The sequence below is a fragment of the Megalobrama amblycephala genome, linkage group LG16, assembly GCF_018812025.1.
Source record: "Megalobrama amblycephala isolate DHTTF-2021 linkage group LG16, ASM1881202v1, whole genome shotgun sequence".
NCBI classification, from domain to species: domain Eukaryota; kingdom Metazoa; phylum Chordata; class Actinopteri; order Cypriniformes; family Xenocyprididae; genus Megalobrama; species Megalobrama amblycephala.
Genome location: NC_063059.1, coordinates 10,281,851 through 10,300,429, shown reverse-complemented (window position 1 = coordinate 10,300,429; position 18,579 = coordinate 10,281,851). Strand labels below are relative to the sequence as shown.

General features: G+C 37.6%; 1 protein-coding gene across 1 annotated transcript in view; it reads left to right on the top strand.

The window, feature by feature from the left end:
- Positions 1–18,579, top strand: part of nphs1 (NPHS1 adhesion molecule, nephrin) — a 115,622-nt gene that overhangs the window by 51,930 nt on the left and 45,113 nt on the right. Inside the window, 11 exon segments of the mRNA XM_048161845.1 lie at positions 876–998; positions 1,266–1,347; positions 4,040–4,143; positions 6,956–7,077; positions 10,390–10,561; positions 11,142–11,299; positions 13,652–13,793; positions 16,022–16,146; positions 16,252–16,420; positions 17,111–17,240; positions 18,114–18,286. Coding sequence (XP_048017802.1) covers positions 876–998; positions 1,266–1,347; positions 4,040–4,143; positions 6,956–7,077; positions 10,390–10,561; positions 11,142–11,299; positions 13,652–13,793; positions 16,022–16,146; positions 16,252–16,420; positions 17,111–17,240; positions 18,114–18,286 — 1,500 coding nt within the window.

Sequence of the window (18,579 nt, the reverse complement as noted above, 5' to 3'; positions counted from 1 at the left end):
TATAAATCTGTAAGGTTTACACTGAAGGATGGACTAAAGCCATATCTAGAGAGAATAAAGACTTGAAGGTGGACTCTTTTGACTTGGCCAGAATAACTTCACAGTCATATACTGTAGCAACATGCTAAAAACCACTCAGAACTTATTTGTGCTCCCACTGGCATTTGCTGCATTGTCAGTGTGCATTTGCATGAAGATGAACTTTGTCTCTTACTAATGTTGCCTCAGATCACCAGCTCTCATTGAAAATGAATGACTTGTGGTCGCTTTGTTTCTTCAAAGTGCTGTCAGTGTGAATGCCATTAAGATGAAAGAAATAGCTTTTATTGCTTTGGTCAGGACACGTGTAAAGCAAACGCTAATTCTTCCCTTACAGATGAAGTATGTGATGTTTTCACTGAATAAGTACTTCATCCTATCCTGGTTTAATTTGCAGAGTCAACTTTACTAGTCATCACTACTTTCATTTTTCCTGAAAGGGAGTTTGAACGTGTTGTTTTTTTCCTCGGAAGTGTTTGGAAGACCTTTTTAAAAATTGAATTTTTATAATTAATCATACAAATGAATGTTAAACATACCACCCCCTGCCTCCCACAAAATAATTTTTTTACTTTCTGAATGAACCAGTTTTCCATTATGTAGCCAAAACCCTTCAAATTTAGCTTACATGTGAAGACATTTAACCAATTTTGTCTCCAAAGTAGCTCACTCAGAAACTCTAGTATTTGTGTGCTTGTGTGTGTGTTTAAAGCTCAGAAATATCTCTTCAACCAGACACCAAATGAGTTCACAGCTTGCAATAAAATAATATATTGTGACAATCCCCTGCAGGTTAATCTCTCCTCACCTTCTCCTCATTCTCTCTCTTGTCTAAGTCCCACCCTCACAGCCGTACATCCAGCTGGAGTCTGATGAGCCGTGGGTGGAGGGAGACGAATACACAGTGACCTGCATTGCTCCTGATGCAAAACCTCCTGCAGAAATCACCATGTTCAGAGGTACGCCATCGCTTAAGAGCCCCACTCTTTCTTACGTCCATTAAGCGGGGCTCTTATGAGACAATTACGCTGTAGATACACAACAGTGATAAAAGATGAAACCTCTCTTCGGGAGCTTTCAAAGCAGTGGCTGTAAACTCAAACCAAGAGACTTCATGATTCATTTACTAAGTTTGTGTCACACCATCTCTTGGCAAGAAGTACCCTGAGGCAGCTTACTGACTCTAAAACTTTTTTCTTTTTTCTTTTTTTTTCTTTCTTTCTCAGATGGAGAGGAGCTGACGGAAACCGATTCTTTTACAATGTCAGGCTCACAGGATAAGCTTTTAAACACTCATGCCGAAGTCATGTAAGTTTGTGTGCAAACAATGAAGTTAAAAAAGATTCTTTGTTCAGTTGAATCCACTTCACCACTTACATTTTACTGTATGACCTTGAGAATTTGTCTGTTTGGAGTTATAAATTACCTAAGAGAAAGATTTTAGACTGTATATAAATAAAAAGAAGCAGTCATCAGAGGAGTTTGTTAAGAAAGACTTTTCATTTAACCAACAAGTTCAAGTTTTTCTCTCAAAAGAGAATTCTTGAGTTTGGTATTCAAACAATATTTAAAGGAACTGTCTCTTACTAATTAAAATTCTTTCTTTTATCCACCGTCATGTCATTCAAAAACTGTATGTTTTCATTTCTCCCATGAAACACAGCAGGATGTGTTTAGCAGAAGGTCCAGGCTTCTATTTTCCACCATCTCTCCCAAATCTCATTCATGATTATGTTTAATTAAAAAAATATTTTTTTTTAATAAAAGGTGAGGAACCACCAGCATGCCTGTTGGACTCCATTGACTATTAAGCATGTTTACCTGCTTTTAATGTCATTAGGGAACATTTTCATATGAAAAAAAGTTCTTCAATAAATATTTTACTTTATTATTTTTAAGGCCCACTGAAGTGCCTTGAAATGCGCAGCATTATTCAATTTCCACTGAAACAGGAAGGCAGGGTGGGACATATAGAGCAGTTCCTCCCCTTGTTAAAGGGATAGTTCACCCAAAAATGAAAATTTGATGTTTATCTGCTTACCCCCAGGGCATCCAAGATGTAGGTGACTTTGTTTCTTCAGTAGAACACAAATGATGATTTTTAACTCGAACTGTTGCCGTCTGTCAGTCAAATAATGCGAGTCAATGGTAACACAATTTATAAGAGTCAATAAACAGGAACAGACAGGTGACGACATATTGATGTCCTAAGACACGAAACGATCGGTTTGTGCGAGAAACCGAACAGTATTTATATATTTTTTTACCTCTAATACACCACTATGTCCAACAGTGTTCAGCACTCGCTTGGTGAGGTCTGATCGCGCTCTGACAGCGGAAGTGATGTCTCGCACATATTCTTCAATGAGTGCTAGACATCACTGCCTTTGTCAGAGCGCGATCAGACCTTACTAAACGAGTGCTGAACGCAGTTGGACATAGTGGTGTTTTAGAGGTAAAAAAATATATAAATACTGTTTGGTTTCTCGCACAAACCGATCGTTTCGTGTCTTAGGATATCAATGTGCCGCCACGAGCCACAGGGTTTCATTTGGATTGGTCTGTGCGTGTTTATTGACTCTTATAGATTGTGTGACCATTCACTCGCATTATACGGCTGACAGATGGCAATGGTTGCAGTTAAAAATCATCATTTGTGTTCAACTGAAGAAACAAAGTCACCTACATCTTGGATGTCCTGGGGGTAAGCAGATAAACATCAAATTTTCATTTTTGGGTAAACTATCCCTTTAAATAGCCAATAGCATTTTGTTTATATCATGCACGGCCAGAGCCGTTGAACTCTGTAAAGCCTCAGTTGCCTTCTAATCTCTAACTGTTTCTCCTCCTAATCTCCTCAATATCGCTTTAAAATACAGCATTCTGTGCAGAATTCAAATGGGTCCAATACATTTTCTGGTATGCGCCGACTTGTGCATATGATCCGCTCTGTGCTATCATGTCGCGGAGTTAGCCTTTTCATTACATTTCTATGGATGTTGAGCTTCACACTTGTGCTTATTTTGGAATAAGGCTGTTACATAACAAAATGTGGAAAAAGTAAAGTGCTGTGAATACTTTCTGAATGCATATATATATATATATATATATATATATATATATATATATATATATATGCAAGATATGAAGATATGCATCTTACTGACCCAAAACTTTGTAAATAAATAAATAACTATTCAAATGTGCCATGTAAAGGTCAGTCATGACACATCATAGCAAATGATGCTTGCGTTTTAACCTGGCAAGTTTGAATTTTGTGCACAATTGCGAATAAGATTTGAGAGCTACAGCCAAGAGGAAATGATTATGACCTAAATTTCTGTATTTTCCTCATGAAAAGCTGTCATGTGGCTTCAGAAGACTTGAAATATAGCACCAAAGTGCCACTTTATGGTACTTTTTTCATTTTTAGAACTTGACAGCCTCAGTATTCATTCACTTTCATTGTATGCAAATGAGCAGCCTGGACATTCTGCCTAACGTCTCGTTTTGTGTTCCACAAAAGATAGAAAATCATAGCAGTTGGAATGATGTGCAAAATGACAATGAAATTTTCATTTTTGTATGAATTTCCTAATTTCAGTAGCGATATAAAAGCATGTTTTCTTTATTAAAACCTCTTTTCAGCTTTCCATGCAACATACTTACCTAGATTGACCAAGGACTTTTTTTACCTGCAGCCTCATAAATGTTTAGTCAATAGGCAAATCCTGAAATCCATGTGGAGTTATGTCAGAATATCTGAAACGTGTATCTACTTCATTCCACTTGCGCTGCACTCTTGAAAAAGGTAGTGCTGAACAATCAAATCTTGGAAGCCAGGTACAGTTAAGTGTACACTGGCAGTGCTCCAGGCTGGCAAATGGAGTAAAGTTATGAGATCAGTGGGGTTGTGGGTAATTGTGGCAACATTCGGGATGAGAAAGTGCCACAGTGTGAAATGCATTAATGCAAGTCAACCCCACTCTCTCTCTTACAGAATCAGGGCACGAAGCTCGGACGACGCACGGGGGCTGACGTGTCGAGCGAAGAACCCAGCAAGCCCTCGAGCTCTTGAGACTGGCATGACCATGAGGGTATACTGTAAGAACCCTTCATTGTGTAAATTGTTTACAATTGAGTACTCTTAATGATATATGCATTTTTTTTATTCATGTTCATGATGTGAAGAGCCAATGTATTTGGTATTTGAAATCTCAGTTCAAGCAGAGTTAAATTAAATGGAGCACACACTGTGAATAATGAAAATCACCAAGACTTTGAGTTTAAGTCATAGATTTTGCTCACATAGTGCCAAGTTCATAGCCACAGCTTTGTGACTCATAGTCAGTTGGGCCTTTTTCCTGTCAAGTAGTACTCCTTGTCCTTTCACTTTGGGAAGAAATTTCCCCTTCAATCTGAGACGATAACAAGTACCAAGAAATACCATTAAAGTCGACATGAAATGCTGTTTGCAAGCCGTTTTCATTTCCACAATGTGAAATTCAGTGAGGAAAAACTGTTGATTTGTTTCTTTTAGAGCTGGTTGGATTGCAAAAAGTGGTCTTTGCATGACTGTTATTCAAAAAATGCAAGTTTTACATCTAAATATATTAGGTTACACTAAAACAAACAAAAAAAGGTAAAGTAAATGTACACCCCAAAAAATGGTTAAATAAATGTTCATCCCCAAAAATGGTAAAGTAAATGTTCAACCTAAAATGAAAATTCATCATCATTTACTCATCCTCATATGGAGCCCCTAAAGAGTCATTGGAGGAAAAAATATATTTCAGTGCTTTCATGTTCTCTTGTAAAGAGTGAGCGTTCACTCGCAAAGCTTTTGTGATGGAAATAATATGAGGTAGGAGGCAAACTATATTTCATTGCTTTCATGGGCAAACACAAAGTTTCTTGGGAGAACGCAAAACATTTGCTATAGAACGCTAATGTTTTGCGAGAGAATGCATAGATTATCAGGAGAACGCAAATATTTTGCTAGAGAACACAATGGATTCTTGTGAGAACGGAATTGTTTTGTGAGAGAATGCAAAGTTCTCTCTTTCAAAACACTGCTTCATGAAGCTTCGAAGCTTTATGAATCTTTTGTTTCGAATCAGTAGTTCGGAGGGTGCATCAAACTGCCAAAGTCACGCCCCCCAGTGGTGAACCATTGAAATTTTGAAACACTTATGACATAATGAAGCCTCGTTTACTGAAATCTTTGGCAGTTTGATACACGCTCCGAACCACTGATTCGAAACAAAAGATTTGTAAAGCTTCGAAGCTTCATGAAGCAGTGTTTTGAAATCGTCCATCACTAGATATTGCTGAATAAAGTTGTTATTTTGGGGTTTTTTGGTGCTCAAAAAGTATTCTCGTCGCTTCATAACATTAAAGGTTGAATCACTGTAGTCACATGAACTGTTTTAAATACGTCTTTAGTAGCTTTCTGGGCATTGAAAGTGTTAATTATCTTGCTGGCGATACAGGCCTCACTAAGCCATCGGATTTTATCGAAAATGTCTTAATTTGTGTTCTGAAGATGAACGAAGGTCTTACGGGTGTGGAACGACATGAGGGTGAGTAATTAATGACAGAATTTTCATTTTTGGGTGAACTAACCCTTTAAAGGGCTTCATACCCTCATGACTTTTAAAACCTGTATGATTTTTCTTTCTGCAGAACACAAAAGAAAATTTGTGTATAATGAAAGTACTGTAAATGTGGTTCAAAACAATATTGGACCCCAATGACTTATAGTATGGACAAGAAACACAGAGACATTTTTCACAATATCTTTTCTTGTGCAAACTTTGAGTAAACAATCCCTTTAAGGTAACAATTTCAAGTTGCCATTTTGTACCAAGTAGGGTTGATTTCCATTTCATATTGACTTTAAATTGAAACCCCAAAGTCCTTTCAAATCAGTTTATGGCATCATGTTTTAAAACACATTTTTCCATGTTAAGTTTATACGCTTATCTGTTATGTCATTAGGTGAGCTTTGAAAACCGATGCAGCCTAATGCCCATATTCCATGTGATATGATACATTTCACACACATAAGCTTCCACCGAAATGCCGATCCCATTTTTTTCTGCTCACTAAATTTATGCTTTAAAACATTGCCCCCCTTTCACTCACCCCAGCTCATGGTTCCATTACCGCCCAGCCAGTGCAATAAGTGCTAATGTAGCAGAACCGATGGCCAGCAACGCTGTCTTACTCAGCACGCCTGGCCCATCAAATCCAACTTTCCACTGGCCATTTTCATCTGCGGCAGATTGTGAGCAAGACGGCACTTTGTCATGGCAGACTCTCATCCGTCCATCGCGCTCGCTTCTAAACTGATTGGGGCAATAACAAAGAGCGGCCCAGCCCCATAATTTATTTTATGGCAAATGTATTATTCAGCTCCACTGTAATTTATTCATGTTCCACATTGCCTTATTACGGTTTAAACATCTGTTATTTTGGTTTATGGACTGGTGCCAGTGTGTGGGTCGCTCTTTATTCTTAATGGTTTCATCAAAGGGACAAGCGATGTCTTCCCGCTGCACTGGCGTGAAATGTTCTCGATTTAACAATGTTGTACAGGACTAGAATAGAGTCATGCTCTTTCTGACCCTTTGATGCTGAAACTTGTGGTCGTTTTTCTTGCTCTTGCTCTTTCTTCTTCTTCCATTTCATCTCTCATGACTGGCTCTAACATGAAAAGATGCCCATCTTCACAGAACAAAGGCAAGATCTTTTGTTTTAATAATAATTCCCTCCTTCTCACGCATGAACTGTACTCATTTCATTTCTTCTTAAGAATAGCCGTGCTGCGATGCCTGCGAATACATACATATGATTCAAACTTCTGTCTATTGGTGTTGTAACCATTCATTTTCTTGTGAATTCCTTCGTTCAGTTCCCCCGCAGGCTCCGGTGATCATAGGATTAGGAAATGAAGAGGTCAAAGCTGGTTCCTTTCTGAGGGTGGTGTGCATGTCGTATGGAGGCAACCCTTTAGCCACTCTGCATTGGATTAAGGTGAGAGAAATATAAGAAATTCTTCCTCGGTTGCCCTTTTCCTTTTCAGAAATAATTACTTGGCCTTTACCTTTACTTGAATAGGATACAGAACAAGACCTTGTGTTTGACTTGTAGTTATTGATTAAATGTGTATTTCCCATAAATTAAAGAATAATTTTTGTTTGATTGGTAATACTTTACAATATAATAATAATAATAATAATAATAATAGGTAATGCATTAGTTATCAGTGTTAGGATAACGCATTACAAGTAATCAGATTACTTTTTTTCAAGTAACTAATTAAGAAACACATTACTTTTAAATTTATAAGAATATATCTAACTTTTTTTTTATATGTAACGCAAGTTACTTTATTTTCCCATGTATTGACTGACAGCTCTCCTGTTCCCATGCTGAGAGAAATTGGGAGTAAATGCAGAAACATTGTGTGTGCTGTGTAGTTCTAGAATAAATGTGAGCATACATTTACTCACTTGCACAAAACAGATTCAGTATTCACCAAAATCAATAAAAACAGGCAAACTCAGAATATTAATAAAACCCGCAATAATTAAATGTTAAATTACACAAATATACTTCATGTATTTAATCTCACTTTATTAAACCATTGCTGCTGACCTTCAATGATCCAGTTCAACCATACTAATAAGTAAAAATGGCTTTAGATAAACATCAGATTTATTTAATTTGTTTATTTATTTATTTATTTTTATTTTTTGATTAAGTAAGAGTGTTGAATTTTCTTATCCTGCGTTCTTTTCTTCTGCGATCCATTTTCTTCAGCCTGAGGCTTATTAATTTATCTTTAGTAATTTAACTTTAGTGTTTTGTTTGTTTGTTTGTTTCATTATTATAAAAAAAAACAAGAAACTCAGATGAGATTAAGTAATGTAGAAGTAATTTAATGCATTACTTTCCATAAAAAAGTAACTAAGTAACGCAATTAGTTACTTTTTTAGGGAGTAATGGAATATTGTAATGCATCAACTTTTAAAAGTAACTTTCCTCAACACTGATAGTTATCATTACACTAACTAACAATGAGCCATATATTTGCTACAGTATTTATTCATTAATGTGTTAATGAGTCAGTGACATGTTAGCTCTGGTCTATTAAATAATATTAACAGATACAACTTTTTATTTTAATAATGTAATTGTAAATGTTGAAATTAAAATGACCTAAGATTAATAAAGGCTTTAGAAGTGTTTTTCATTGTTGGTTCATGTTAATTAATGTTAACAAATGTAACCTTATTGTAAAGTGTTACCATTTGAACTCAAAATAGATTAACAGAGTTCACAAATGCATTGAACACCAAGTTTGTTTGCCATGCTGCAGAAAGGGTCCAAATGATGTCACTTCCTGTGTGTCACAATTTTAAGAAATATTGATTTATCAGACCAGGCCACCTTCTTCCATTGCTCCGTGGTCCAGTTCTGATGCTCACATGCCCACTGTTGGCACTTTCGGCGGTGGACAGGGGTCAGCATGGGCACCCTGACTGGTCTGCGGCTATGCAGCCCCATACGCAACAAACTGTGATGCACTGTGTATTCTGACACCTTTCTATCAGAACCAGCATTAACTTCTTGAGCAATGTGAGCTACAGGAGCTCGTCTGTTGGATCGGACCACACGGGCCAGCCTTCGCTCCCCAAGTGCATCAGTGAGCCTTGGCCGACCATGACCCGGTCGCCGATTAACCACTGTTTCTTCCTTGGACCACTTTTGAAAGATACTGACCACTGCAGACCGGGAACACTCCACAAGAGCTGCAGTTTTGGAGATGCTCTGACCCATCACATTTGGCCCTTGTCAAACTCACTCAAATCCTTACGCTTGCCCATTCTTCCTGCTTCTAACACACCAACTTTGAGGACAAAATGTTCACTTGCTGCCTAATATATCCAACCCACTAACAGGTGCCATGATGAAGAGATAATCAGTGTTATTCACTTCACCTATCAGTGCTCATAATGTTATGCCTGATCGGTGTATATTAAATAGGTAATAATTTAAAAAAGTAGAAAATTTAGCATAATAAGTTTGTACAAAACACTGAATATTCAGCAGACTGTCAAATATAAAATGATGAAATGCTTGAAATAAAGTAATGAAATCTATGATTTTATTTTTGGTGCAGTATAGTTAAGAAGGTTAAAACCTCTAAGGTATGAGAAGCAAAATCATTATTTTTGTGTGGAGGGTTAGTTTAAAAGTAGCTATTATGTTCATTTTATAGTTCATCTAGCATATGTAATAGTTCATAATCCAAAAAAGTCTAAAAAGTCATGGGACACCAAAGTGTACTGCATTCATGGAAAGTGCCACTTAGATAAATTGGTCCGAATGTTACGTTAAGCAGGTAGCTGTTAGATGAAAAAATTATGGGTTGCATCATTCAACCATGTGAGAGCTGTTTACCAAAATACTTTGCAGGCCAATTACCATGAACGTAATGCCAGAGTAAGGTCACGGTGGAACGCAGGTTTACTAAAGTAATTTGAAGCTAGCTAGGATCTGACAGGAGCACCAGTGGTTTTATATTCTTTAAATTTTCCCAACCTCAGAAATTATGAAGCATTGGCATCTCAAACAACTTAATAAATGTGATGCAAAGCTTCAATGCCACTGAAAATTCTGCTGAGACTGTGTCAGAGGACTAACTCAAGATAACAGTGTGCATATGTTCACAAAGAGACAGTGCTGAGAGCACAGAATGAACAAAAGCACTGCTTTTTTATAAAGGCCATTCAACATTTCTTAAATACACTCTGAGTGTGGCTCTCGGGTAATGTTAAGTGGACTGCCCTTGTGTAAATTCTTCTCTTAAATAGAACATTAAGAAACTATGGTAAATGTATTTTTTTAATTCAATCATTTATTTAGTTAGTGTGTGTGTGTGTACGCTTGTGAGTGAACGACTAAATTCAGCAAGCCTAGGGGAAAGCTGAGAGCTGCAGCCAAGAACTTTATTAAACGACTGTGTTTAGAGACAGAGAGAAGACGTCAAGCTTTAAATCATTTGCAAGTGAAGTCTAGGCAGCCATCTACTTTTCAATTCATGTAGTGTCCCGCAGACAGACTCACAGTGGAGACTCTCAGTTTACTTTGATAAAATGTGTCAGTCCTGACATCTCTAATAATTTTCAGCTAATGCAAATGTTAGTGTCTGCAAAGGCGTTGACTGGATGACTGATTTCAGACACAAATGTCTTTTTCTACAAGTAAAGTTGGCTTCTATCTATCTGTCTGTCGATCAGTTGGTCATTATCTTAGTCTGTCTGTGCCATCTTTTCTCAGAATGGAGAAGTCCTGTCCACTAGCTGGGAGGTGGACGTTGTGTCACGTATGTCCAGTAGCGTGTTGAAAATGGAGGTGAAGCCAGAGGACAATCATGCTGTGCTGCAGTGCGAGAGCGTCAACCAAGTGTCTCGTTCACCGATGTCCCTCACTCGCACTCTCACCGTCTTGTGTGAGTAGTCAGTAAAATGTAATCTTCTGCTCAAAAAGCCATCAAACTTCTAAGAAGGCCAAAAGCCTTGTAGTTTTCAGCATAGCCTTAAAACAAAAGCTTGATCTTTCATGACACACTGTCACTTACCATAAGCCAATTACACATGGCTGTATCATGGCTGACAAGTAAATCAGGTCAGTACTTGTTGCTACTTGCCGTTTCTGTAATCTTTCATTAACAGACGATGGTTTGTAACGGTGGTCTTGTCACAACAAATTCTAAATGTCAAATAACCATCTCTTATCACAAATTTACTTTCATTGGCACATATAGGGTTATTGAGAATACATCTGAGTGCACACAAATACTGATACCATTTAGGAATTTATTAGAAGATCTCTCTAGACACTTCTCTCACCATTTCATTGATCAGCTAGATCATTATTTGAGAACTGTAAGAGGATCAAGAGAACATATCTTAATGGCCTCAAATCCTTTGTGGCAAGACTAGCGTGTTTAAACAATTTGCTGGGAAGATATGCTGACTGTCCATTTATCTTGCTTCTCTTTCTGTTGTGGTAATCACTTTTGCTCACAGTTGAGCCAGCTGAGGTAACGTTACTGGGCTCCTTCGAAGCTGTGGAGGGACAGGAGATAAATCTGAGCTGTTACACTTCCTCCAGTAATCCGCCGGTCCATATCCGCTGGTGGCTCGGGTTCAAGGAGCTCAACAGAACGAATGTTACCATCTCTGAGGTATTCAACTTAACACTTAAAGGTGCCATCAAACGTTTTTTTTACAAGATGTAATATAAGTCTAAGGTGTCCCCTGAATGTGTCTGTGAAGTTGCAGCTCAAAATACCCCACAGATTTTTTTTAATACATTTTTTTAACTGCCTATTTTGAGGCATAATTAGAAATGTGCCGATTCAGGCTGCGGCCCCTTTAATTGCTCTATCACTGCATAAACAAAGATCACACAGCTAATATAACCCTCAAAATGGATCTTTACAAAGTGTTTGTCATGCAGCATGTCTAATCACGTAAGTATGGTATTTATTTGGATGTTTACATTTGATTCTGAATTAATTTGAGGCTGTGCTCCGTGGCTAACGGCTAATGCTACACTGTTGGAGAGATTTATAAAGAATGAAGTTGTGTTTGTGCATTATACAGACTGCAAGTGTTTAATAATGAAAATAGTGACGGCTCTTGTCTCCGTGAATACAGTAATAAACGATGGTAACTTTAACCACATTTAACAGTACATTACCAACATGCTAACGAAACATTTAGAAAGACAATTTACAAATATCACTAAAAATATCATAATATCATGGATTATGTCAGTTATTATCGCTCCATCTGCTATTTTTCGCTGTTGTTCTTGCTTGCTTACCTAGTCTGATGATTCAGCTGTGCACATATCCAGACATTAATACTGGCTGCCCTAATGCCTCGATCATGGGCTGGCATATGCAAATATTGGGGGCGTACACCCCGACTGTTACGTAACAGTCGGTGTTATGTTGAGATTCGCCTGTTCTTCGGAGGTCTTTTAAACAAATGATATTTATATAAGGAGGAGGAAACAATGGAGTTTGAGACTCACTGTATGTCATTTCCATGTACTGAACTCTTGTTATTCAACTATGCCAAGATAAATTCAATTTTCAATTCGATGGCACCTTTAACAGTCAAGATAGAGGATCTTACAAAAATGACCATATACTGTTACTGAAATTATAAAACACTCTAAAATTGTTTCTATATCTTGCTTTCAATAGGTTCATCAGCAATACAAACTACCATCACGAAAGGCTTCGTGAGGTGTAGCGCTTGATTAAAGGAATATTTTTTTCAATTATTGTGTGAAATAAAGCCGGCGAGCCTTGAACCGAGAGTGATTCAAAGTCTCCATCAAGACTGTGCTTTTACTTTAGATTCTATTAGTTACTACATAATATTCTGTGAGATCAGGGGCTTTTAGAGTCTCTCTTTTTTTTAATCTCCAGCTCTTCCTCTCTAGAGGTTGATTTGAATGAAACATAAGTGAATAAAAGCCGACCCGAGGCTGCTCGGCGCTTCACAGGACACTCCTTGTTCATTTGGAGGTGTTTTACATCTGATCTTTCATTTACATGCCGGTGTTCATTTATTATTTTCCTTTTTTTTTTTCACTCCGAGCTACTCTTTATGATATTTTCTAATAGTTTGGCCGTAATTAACCGTGAAGCCAGGGTCAACTCTCTGAGCAGGTGTAAATTAGAGCTTAGCAAATGAGCAGAATTAAAAACTCTGCCAATTAAAGTCGGCATGAAACAGAAGTGGTTATCGTCTTTTTTTCCCTATTGTGACATATCATTGTGAAACTGCTTCAGGGATGTGATTTTTCCATATTTATATGGATTTCTGCATTTCCTGACCGGAAAAGTATCACCCACATGAATCCACGTGAATCGGAGAAAAAATTGTGTGGGTGGGGGTGGTGGTCTGATTACATTTGTTTTATGTGTAGAATTACATTGCTTCTGACAGTGCTCGTGGCGCCATCTGTGGGACACCCTTATGCTGGCCACATACTTGAAGATTTTATTCCCGATTTGCATCCCCCCATCCCCACCTCCAATTCAAGGCTTTTCGCAACTGACATTTTGTCCAAAAAATCCTCATATTTGTAGTGTCATTACGATTATTTTACTTCTCCCGATCCATTTGTAGCCTCGCCGATCCCAAATTGTAAATATCAAATGTGTCACTAACAAATAGTCTAATAATTCAACTTTTAAAACCATTTCAGAGTGGTGGCTTTGCTATGTTTTCCACACTTTCATATGTTTACACATTTAGTAAGATACAAGAGCCACAATGTATTCCAACGCTTTTGTTTTTTTCTTTGTGTTTAATTGCCATATGTCAAATCACATGAACTACAGTATCTCTGATCAAACATTTGGTGCACATGGTCAGTTTCGAGAATGTGTACCGTCAAAGAGAGTGTATCACGGTGGTATAATTTAATGTTTCCACTCTTTTAGCTCTTTATGAGGACCATATATTGTGCTCAGTAAAAATGGAAGGTCTCATATGAAATATTTGTGTTGCAGGGGGATAATGGTGGGATGATGACGATGTCTAACTTGACGCATAAAGTGTCACGTGAGGACAACGGTCTTCCTCTGACTTGTGAGGCATTCAATAAAGGCACCCGCTTCTCTAGTGTTCGATCTGAAAATCTCATCGTTTACTGTGAGCAACCACAAACATTTTTAACTAACATTTAGGCAGAATGATCCCTGATTGATTAATTAATTAAATTTAGCAGCTTAGCTGTTACACATATTGCTAGCAATGACAAGGTATTTGATTCCCAGGGAACACATACACTACCATTTGTTTGTTTGTTTGCTTGCTTGTTTGTTTGTTTGTTTGTTTGTTTTAAATAATTAAAGATTGTATCATGGTTTCCAGCAGCACAACTGTTTTCAACATTGATAATAATAAGAAATGTTTCTTGAGCAGAAAAACAGCATATTTAAATGATTTCTGAAATGTATGTCTTGACTCCATTGTACAACCTGAATTCCAGAAATGCTGGGACTTAAAAAAAAAATGAATAAAATAAAAACTAAAAGACTTTCAAATCACATAAGCCAATATTTTATTCACAATAGAACATAGATAAAATAACAAATGTTTAAACTGAGAAATTTTACAATTTTAGGAACAAAATGAGCTCTTTTCAAATTTGATGCCTGCTACAGCTCAAAATAGTTGGGACAGGGGCATGATTTCCAACAAGAATGTCAAATGTGGACTCGTCTGACCATAGAACACTTTTCCACTTTGAAAAAGTCCATTTTAAACGAGCCTTGGCCCACAGGACACAATGGCGCTTCTGGACCATGTTCACTTATGGATTCCTTTTTGCATAATAGAGCTTTAGTTGGCATCTGCAGATGGCACGGTGGATTGTGTTTACCGACAGTGGTTTCTGGAAGTATTCCTGGGCACACAATCATGCCATTGAGTGATGCAGTGTCGACTGAGGGCCCGAAGACTACGGGCATCCAATAAAGGTCTTCGGCCTTGTCCCTTACGCACAGAGATTTCCCCAGTTTCTCTAAATCTTTTGATGGTGTTATGCACTGTAGATGATGAGATTTGTAAAGTGTAAGAATTGAAAATATCTAAAGATATTTTAAAATGAACAAAGACATTTGCTTTACTGTTTCAACGCCCTCCCTCTTGTTACAAGGGCCATTTGGAAGGCTCAAAGGTGCTGATAGTGATCAAGCCCTGTAGGCCAAGATGTGTGTACATCGGGGGTCTACAAATGGTCACACCTTTAGTACAGTGGGGGAAGTTTTAATCTTCTGATTGGTCAGTTTGAATGTCTCACATTTAAGTTTTGGTCATGTGGTCAAGGAAGGGATAAAAGAAGATTGTAACTGTTGCTCAGGTCTCTTTTTTATGCTCTGCTCTTTCTTTGATTCTTTGATTTCTTTGACTCTCTGGTAACTTTTTTCATACATGCTGTGTACGATTAATGGTATATGATTTTATCATCTCATACATCTATTTAGTGATTATTTTAAGTGTAACCATAATCAGATATTGTCATTAAACCCTTTCAATTACAAATGATGTGCTAACTAGTTTTGATTTAGTAACATTAATGTGCTCCCTATTGCAATACAATATTGTCACACTATAGCAACGCTCTCCCACATATTTTGCTATTATAACTGCGCTTATTTCCATCGTTGGTATAAGTTGCAGTGGGTGGTAATAGACAAGAAATGTACAGTTTTCTACCATCTTGCTGATAAAGTTTCTTTAGTTGCTCGGCAAACCCTACAGCCTGAACCCCTGTAGGAGTTCCACCCTTACAAAAGCCTTTGCAATTAGGCATTGAGGAAAATTGTTTTTAAAGTATTTCACAATCTTTTTTATGCACTCTTTCACAGATTGTCTATCTTTACTTCTGAGAGACTCTGCCTTTCTAAGACATCCCTTTTATAGCTAATCATGTTACAGACCAGATATAAATTACCTTAATTAGTTGCTAGATGTTCTCCCAGCCGAATGTTTTAAAATTTTCTTGCTTTTTCAGCCATTTGTTGCCCCTGTGCCAACTTTTTTGAGACCTGTAGCAGGCATCAACTTGAAATGAGCTCATTTAGTGGATAAATGTCTAAAATTTCTCCCTTTAAACATTTATGTTATCTATGTTCTATTGTGAATAAAATATAGGCCCATGTGATTTGAAAGTCTTTTAGTTTTCATTTTATTCAAATTAAAAAAAAAAAACGCCCATTTCCATAATTCGGGTTGTAATTTGGGTAAAAGTTTATCTGAAATAAATAAATGCAAACATAATGATGCATTCTTTTTCAAACATCTCTTCAATGCAGTTGTGTTGACTGGAATATTAGTAAAGTCTGTTCATCTTATTCCATTGTTTTTTTACTTAGATCCTCCTCAGAAGGTGTGGTTAGATGCTCCTCCACCAAACGTCTTCTTACACGCTGGTAAAACTCTTCGTTTAGTCTGTTTCTCCAGTGGTGGAAATCCCACAGGTCAGCTGGTGTGGTTGAAGGTGTGTAGTGATATGAAAGTTTTTGTTTACTGCCTTTTAGTAACAAGTATGTTTTGTTATTCCTGCCATTAAATAATCCTACATGAATGTGTGTGTGTACTACAGAACAATAAAGTCGTGCCGACCGCATCAAAGCAGGTGTCTTCAGAGCGTGGTGTGTCACGAGATCTCCTTCTCACCCTCCAGCCCAGCGACAATCTGGCCACCTACCGCTGTGATTCCTCCAACAAAGCCAAGAAAGTTATATCTGCCCAAACCAAACTCAGGGTTCTGTGTATGTTTCTAAAACCCACTCACATGATACTCTAATGTGTACATGCAAAACCATATCAGTTATTGTACTTCTTATCTCTTAAATACATGAGGGTTTGCTAGTCACTAATTAAAGGGTTAGATCACTCAAAAGTGAAATTTCTGTCATTAATTACTCACCTTAATGTCGTCTTAAACCGTAAGTCCTTCGTTCATCTTCAGAACACAAATTAAGATATTTTTTATATAATCCGAGGGTTTATTAAAGGAATATTTAATGACAGGCCGTTGAATTATTAGAAAATAATGCACGCCTGAGATGGTAATATAAAGTTACACCTCTGGTGTGCATTATTTTCTAATAATTCAACGGCCCATCATCAATTATTCCACTTATACTATGGTTACCACACCTCAAAACATCCTATTGTTAACTATATTTATTTGCTCGGTCAGTGCTGTTATGGGTTTTGTTTCTTTTGCGGTTGTAGGCTGTAGGACCTTTTGAAATAACTAATTTCAAAATGCAGTCAAATCTGCCTAGAACTACTTTAGCTGTGTGTTTCCCTGAAAATAATTGCACACCTTAGAACGTTCGACAACCAATCAGATTTGAGCATTCAACAGCCCCGTAGTATAAACATATATATTACACTATGGCAATCACCACTCACATTCTAATTTGTTATTCTTTGTATTGTCCCTCGATCAGTTCCAGCAGTGAGCGTGAAGATCGTGGCCAAGCAGAAGGAGCTGCGCAAGGGTCAGACACTTGATCTGGACTGCCTGGCTGGCAGCAGCAATCCCTCTGCAAATATCAGCTGGAGTTTGGGCCCCGTGATGTACTAAAACACTTACTTTTACATATACAAGCATCACCACATCGTTACACACATGCACAAATGCACACTCACAGCTAATTCTGTATTATTTAGTTTAACAATCCCAAGGGCATTTCACCGCCCATCTGATTTATTCACATCAATAGACTGCAGAGCATTGACCCTCGGTGCACAAAACGCAGACAAATACATCATATTCAGTCTCACCGGAATGCATTTCAGATGAATTTGGCTCCAAAATGACCCATGTAGTTTTTTAATGCAGAGAAGTGTGCAGTAATAGATGACTTGTGATGTGTATCTGTATAAAAAGAGCAGAATTTGTGCAGGAGGCTCTTTGTAGAAGCAGGAAAGTGTGAAATGTTTGCAAAGGCTGATGGGCAGTTTGGCAATCCATCCCAAGACCTTTTTTTAACTTCTGTATTAGATTTCGACTGGCAGCTGGTGATCACTAAGTCATTACCTTGTTAGAGTCTGTCTCTGGAACTGTCAATATGTAGCCAGTTGGAAAAAAAAAAACCTTAACATCAACTGTGAGCAGATCAGCTTTAGTTTTTTATCAGCCAAGCCAAACGCTCAGCTTTTATCTCTAAAGAAATTCAGCTATAAAACTACAGTGTTTGTGAGCAGAGGAGTGGTCCGTTTCAAGTTTTATAGGGTTTTAGTTTTGTCGAATGGTCCCCACAGGACCCTAACGCATGTTGGGCAAACAAAAAGATTTCACAGCAGGTGAACGCTGTTACTGTGGAAGGCTTTATCGAATATTCATAGTCTATTTTTGCAGTGTTACTCCACGGGGATGCTTTTTGAATTACTTCTTTGTAAATGTCCATGAGAAATAACGTTGTAAGCTTGAGATTCTCTCTCTCTCAGGCTGAAAGGAGTTGACCAGTCTCCTAAAAAGGCTGAATTTGGTGGGATGTCCCGAACCAGTAAGCTGTCCCTCATTCTTGATTCACATCACTGGAAGAAAAGGATCACCTGCCAGGCCTTCAGTAATGTGCTGTCCGAGGGTGTCAACAACTTCTACAGTCTGAATGTGCTCTGTGAGTTTTTTTGAGTATGTCCAGTGTGTAATATTTAGGAGGATCTCTTGACAGAAATGCAATATACAGGGTTTCTGCAGGTTTCACCAAGTCAAATTTAAGACTTTTTGAGACCATTATGAATGAAATTTAAGACTTACTGTATATCATGACATCAAAAAAAAAAAAAAAAGCATAGGAAATGCAAACACAAAATTACTTGCAAAGTAAATTAATTTATTAATATTGAACAAAGTAGGCCTATCGATAAACGTGCACTTCCCCATAGCGGAGTGCAACCAGGATTTTGTTTT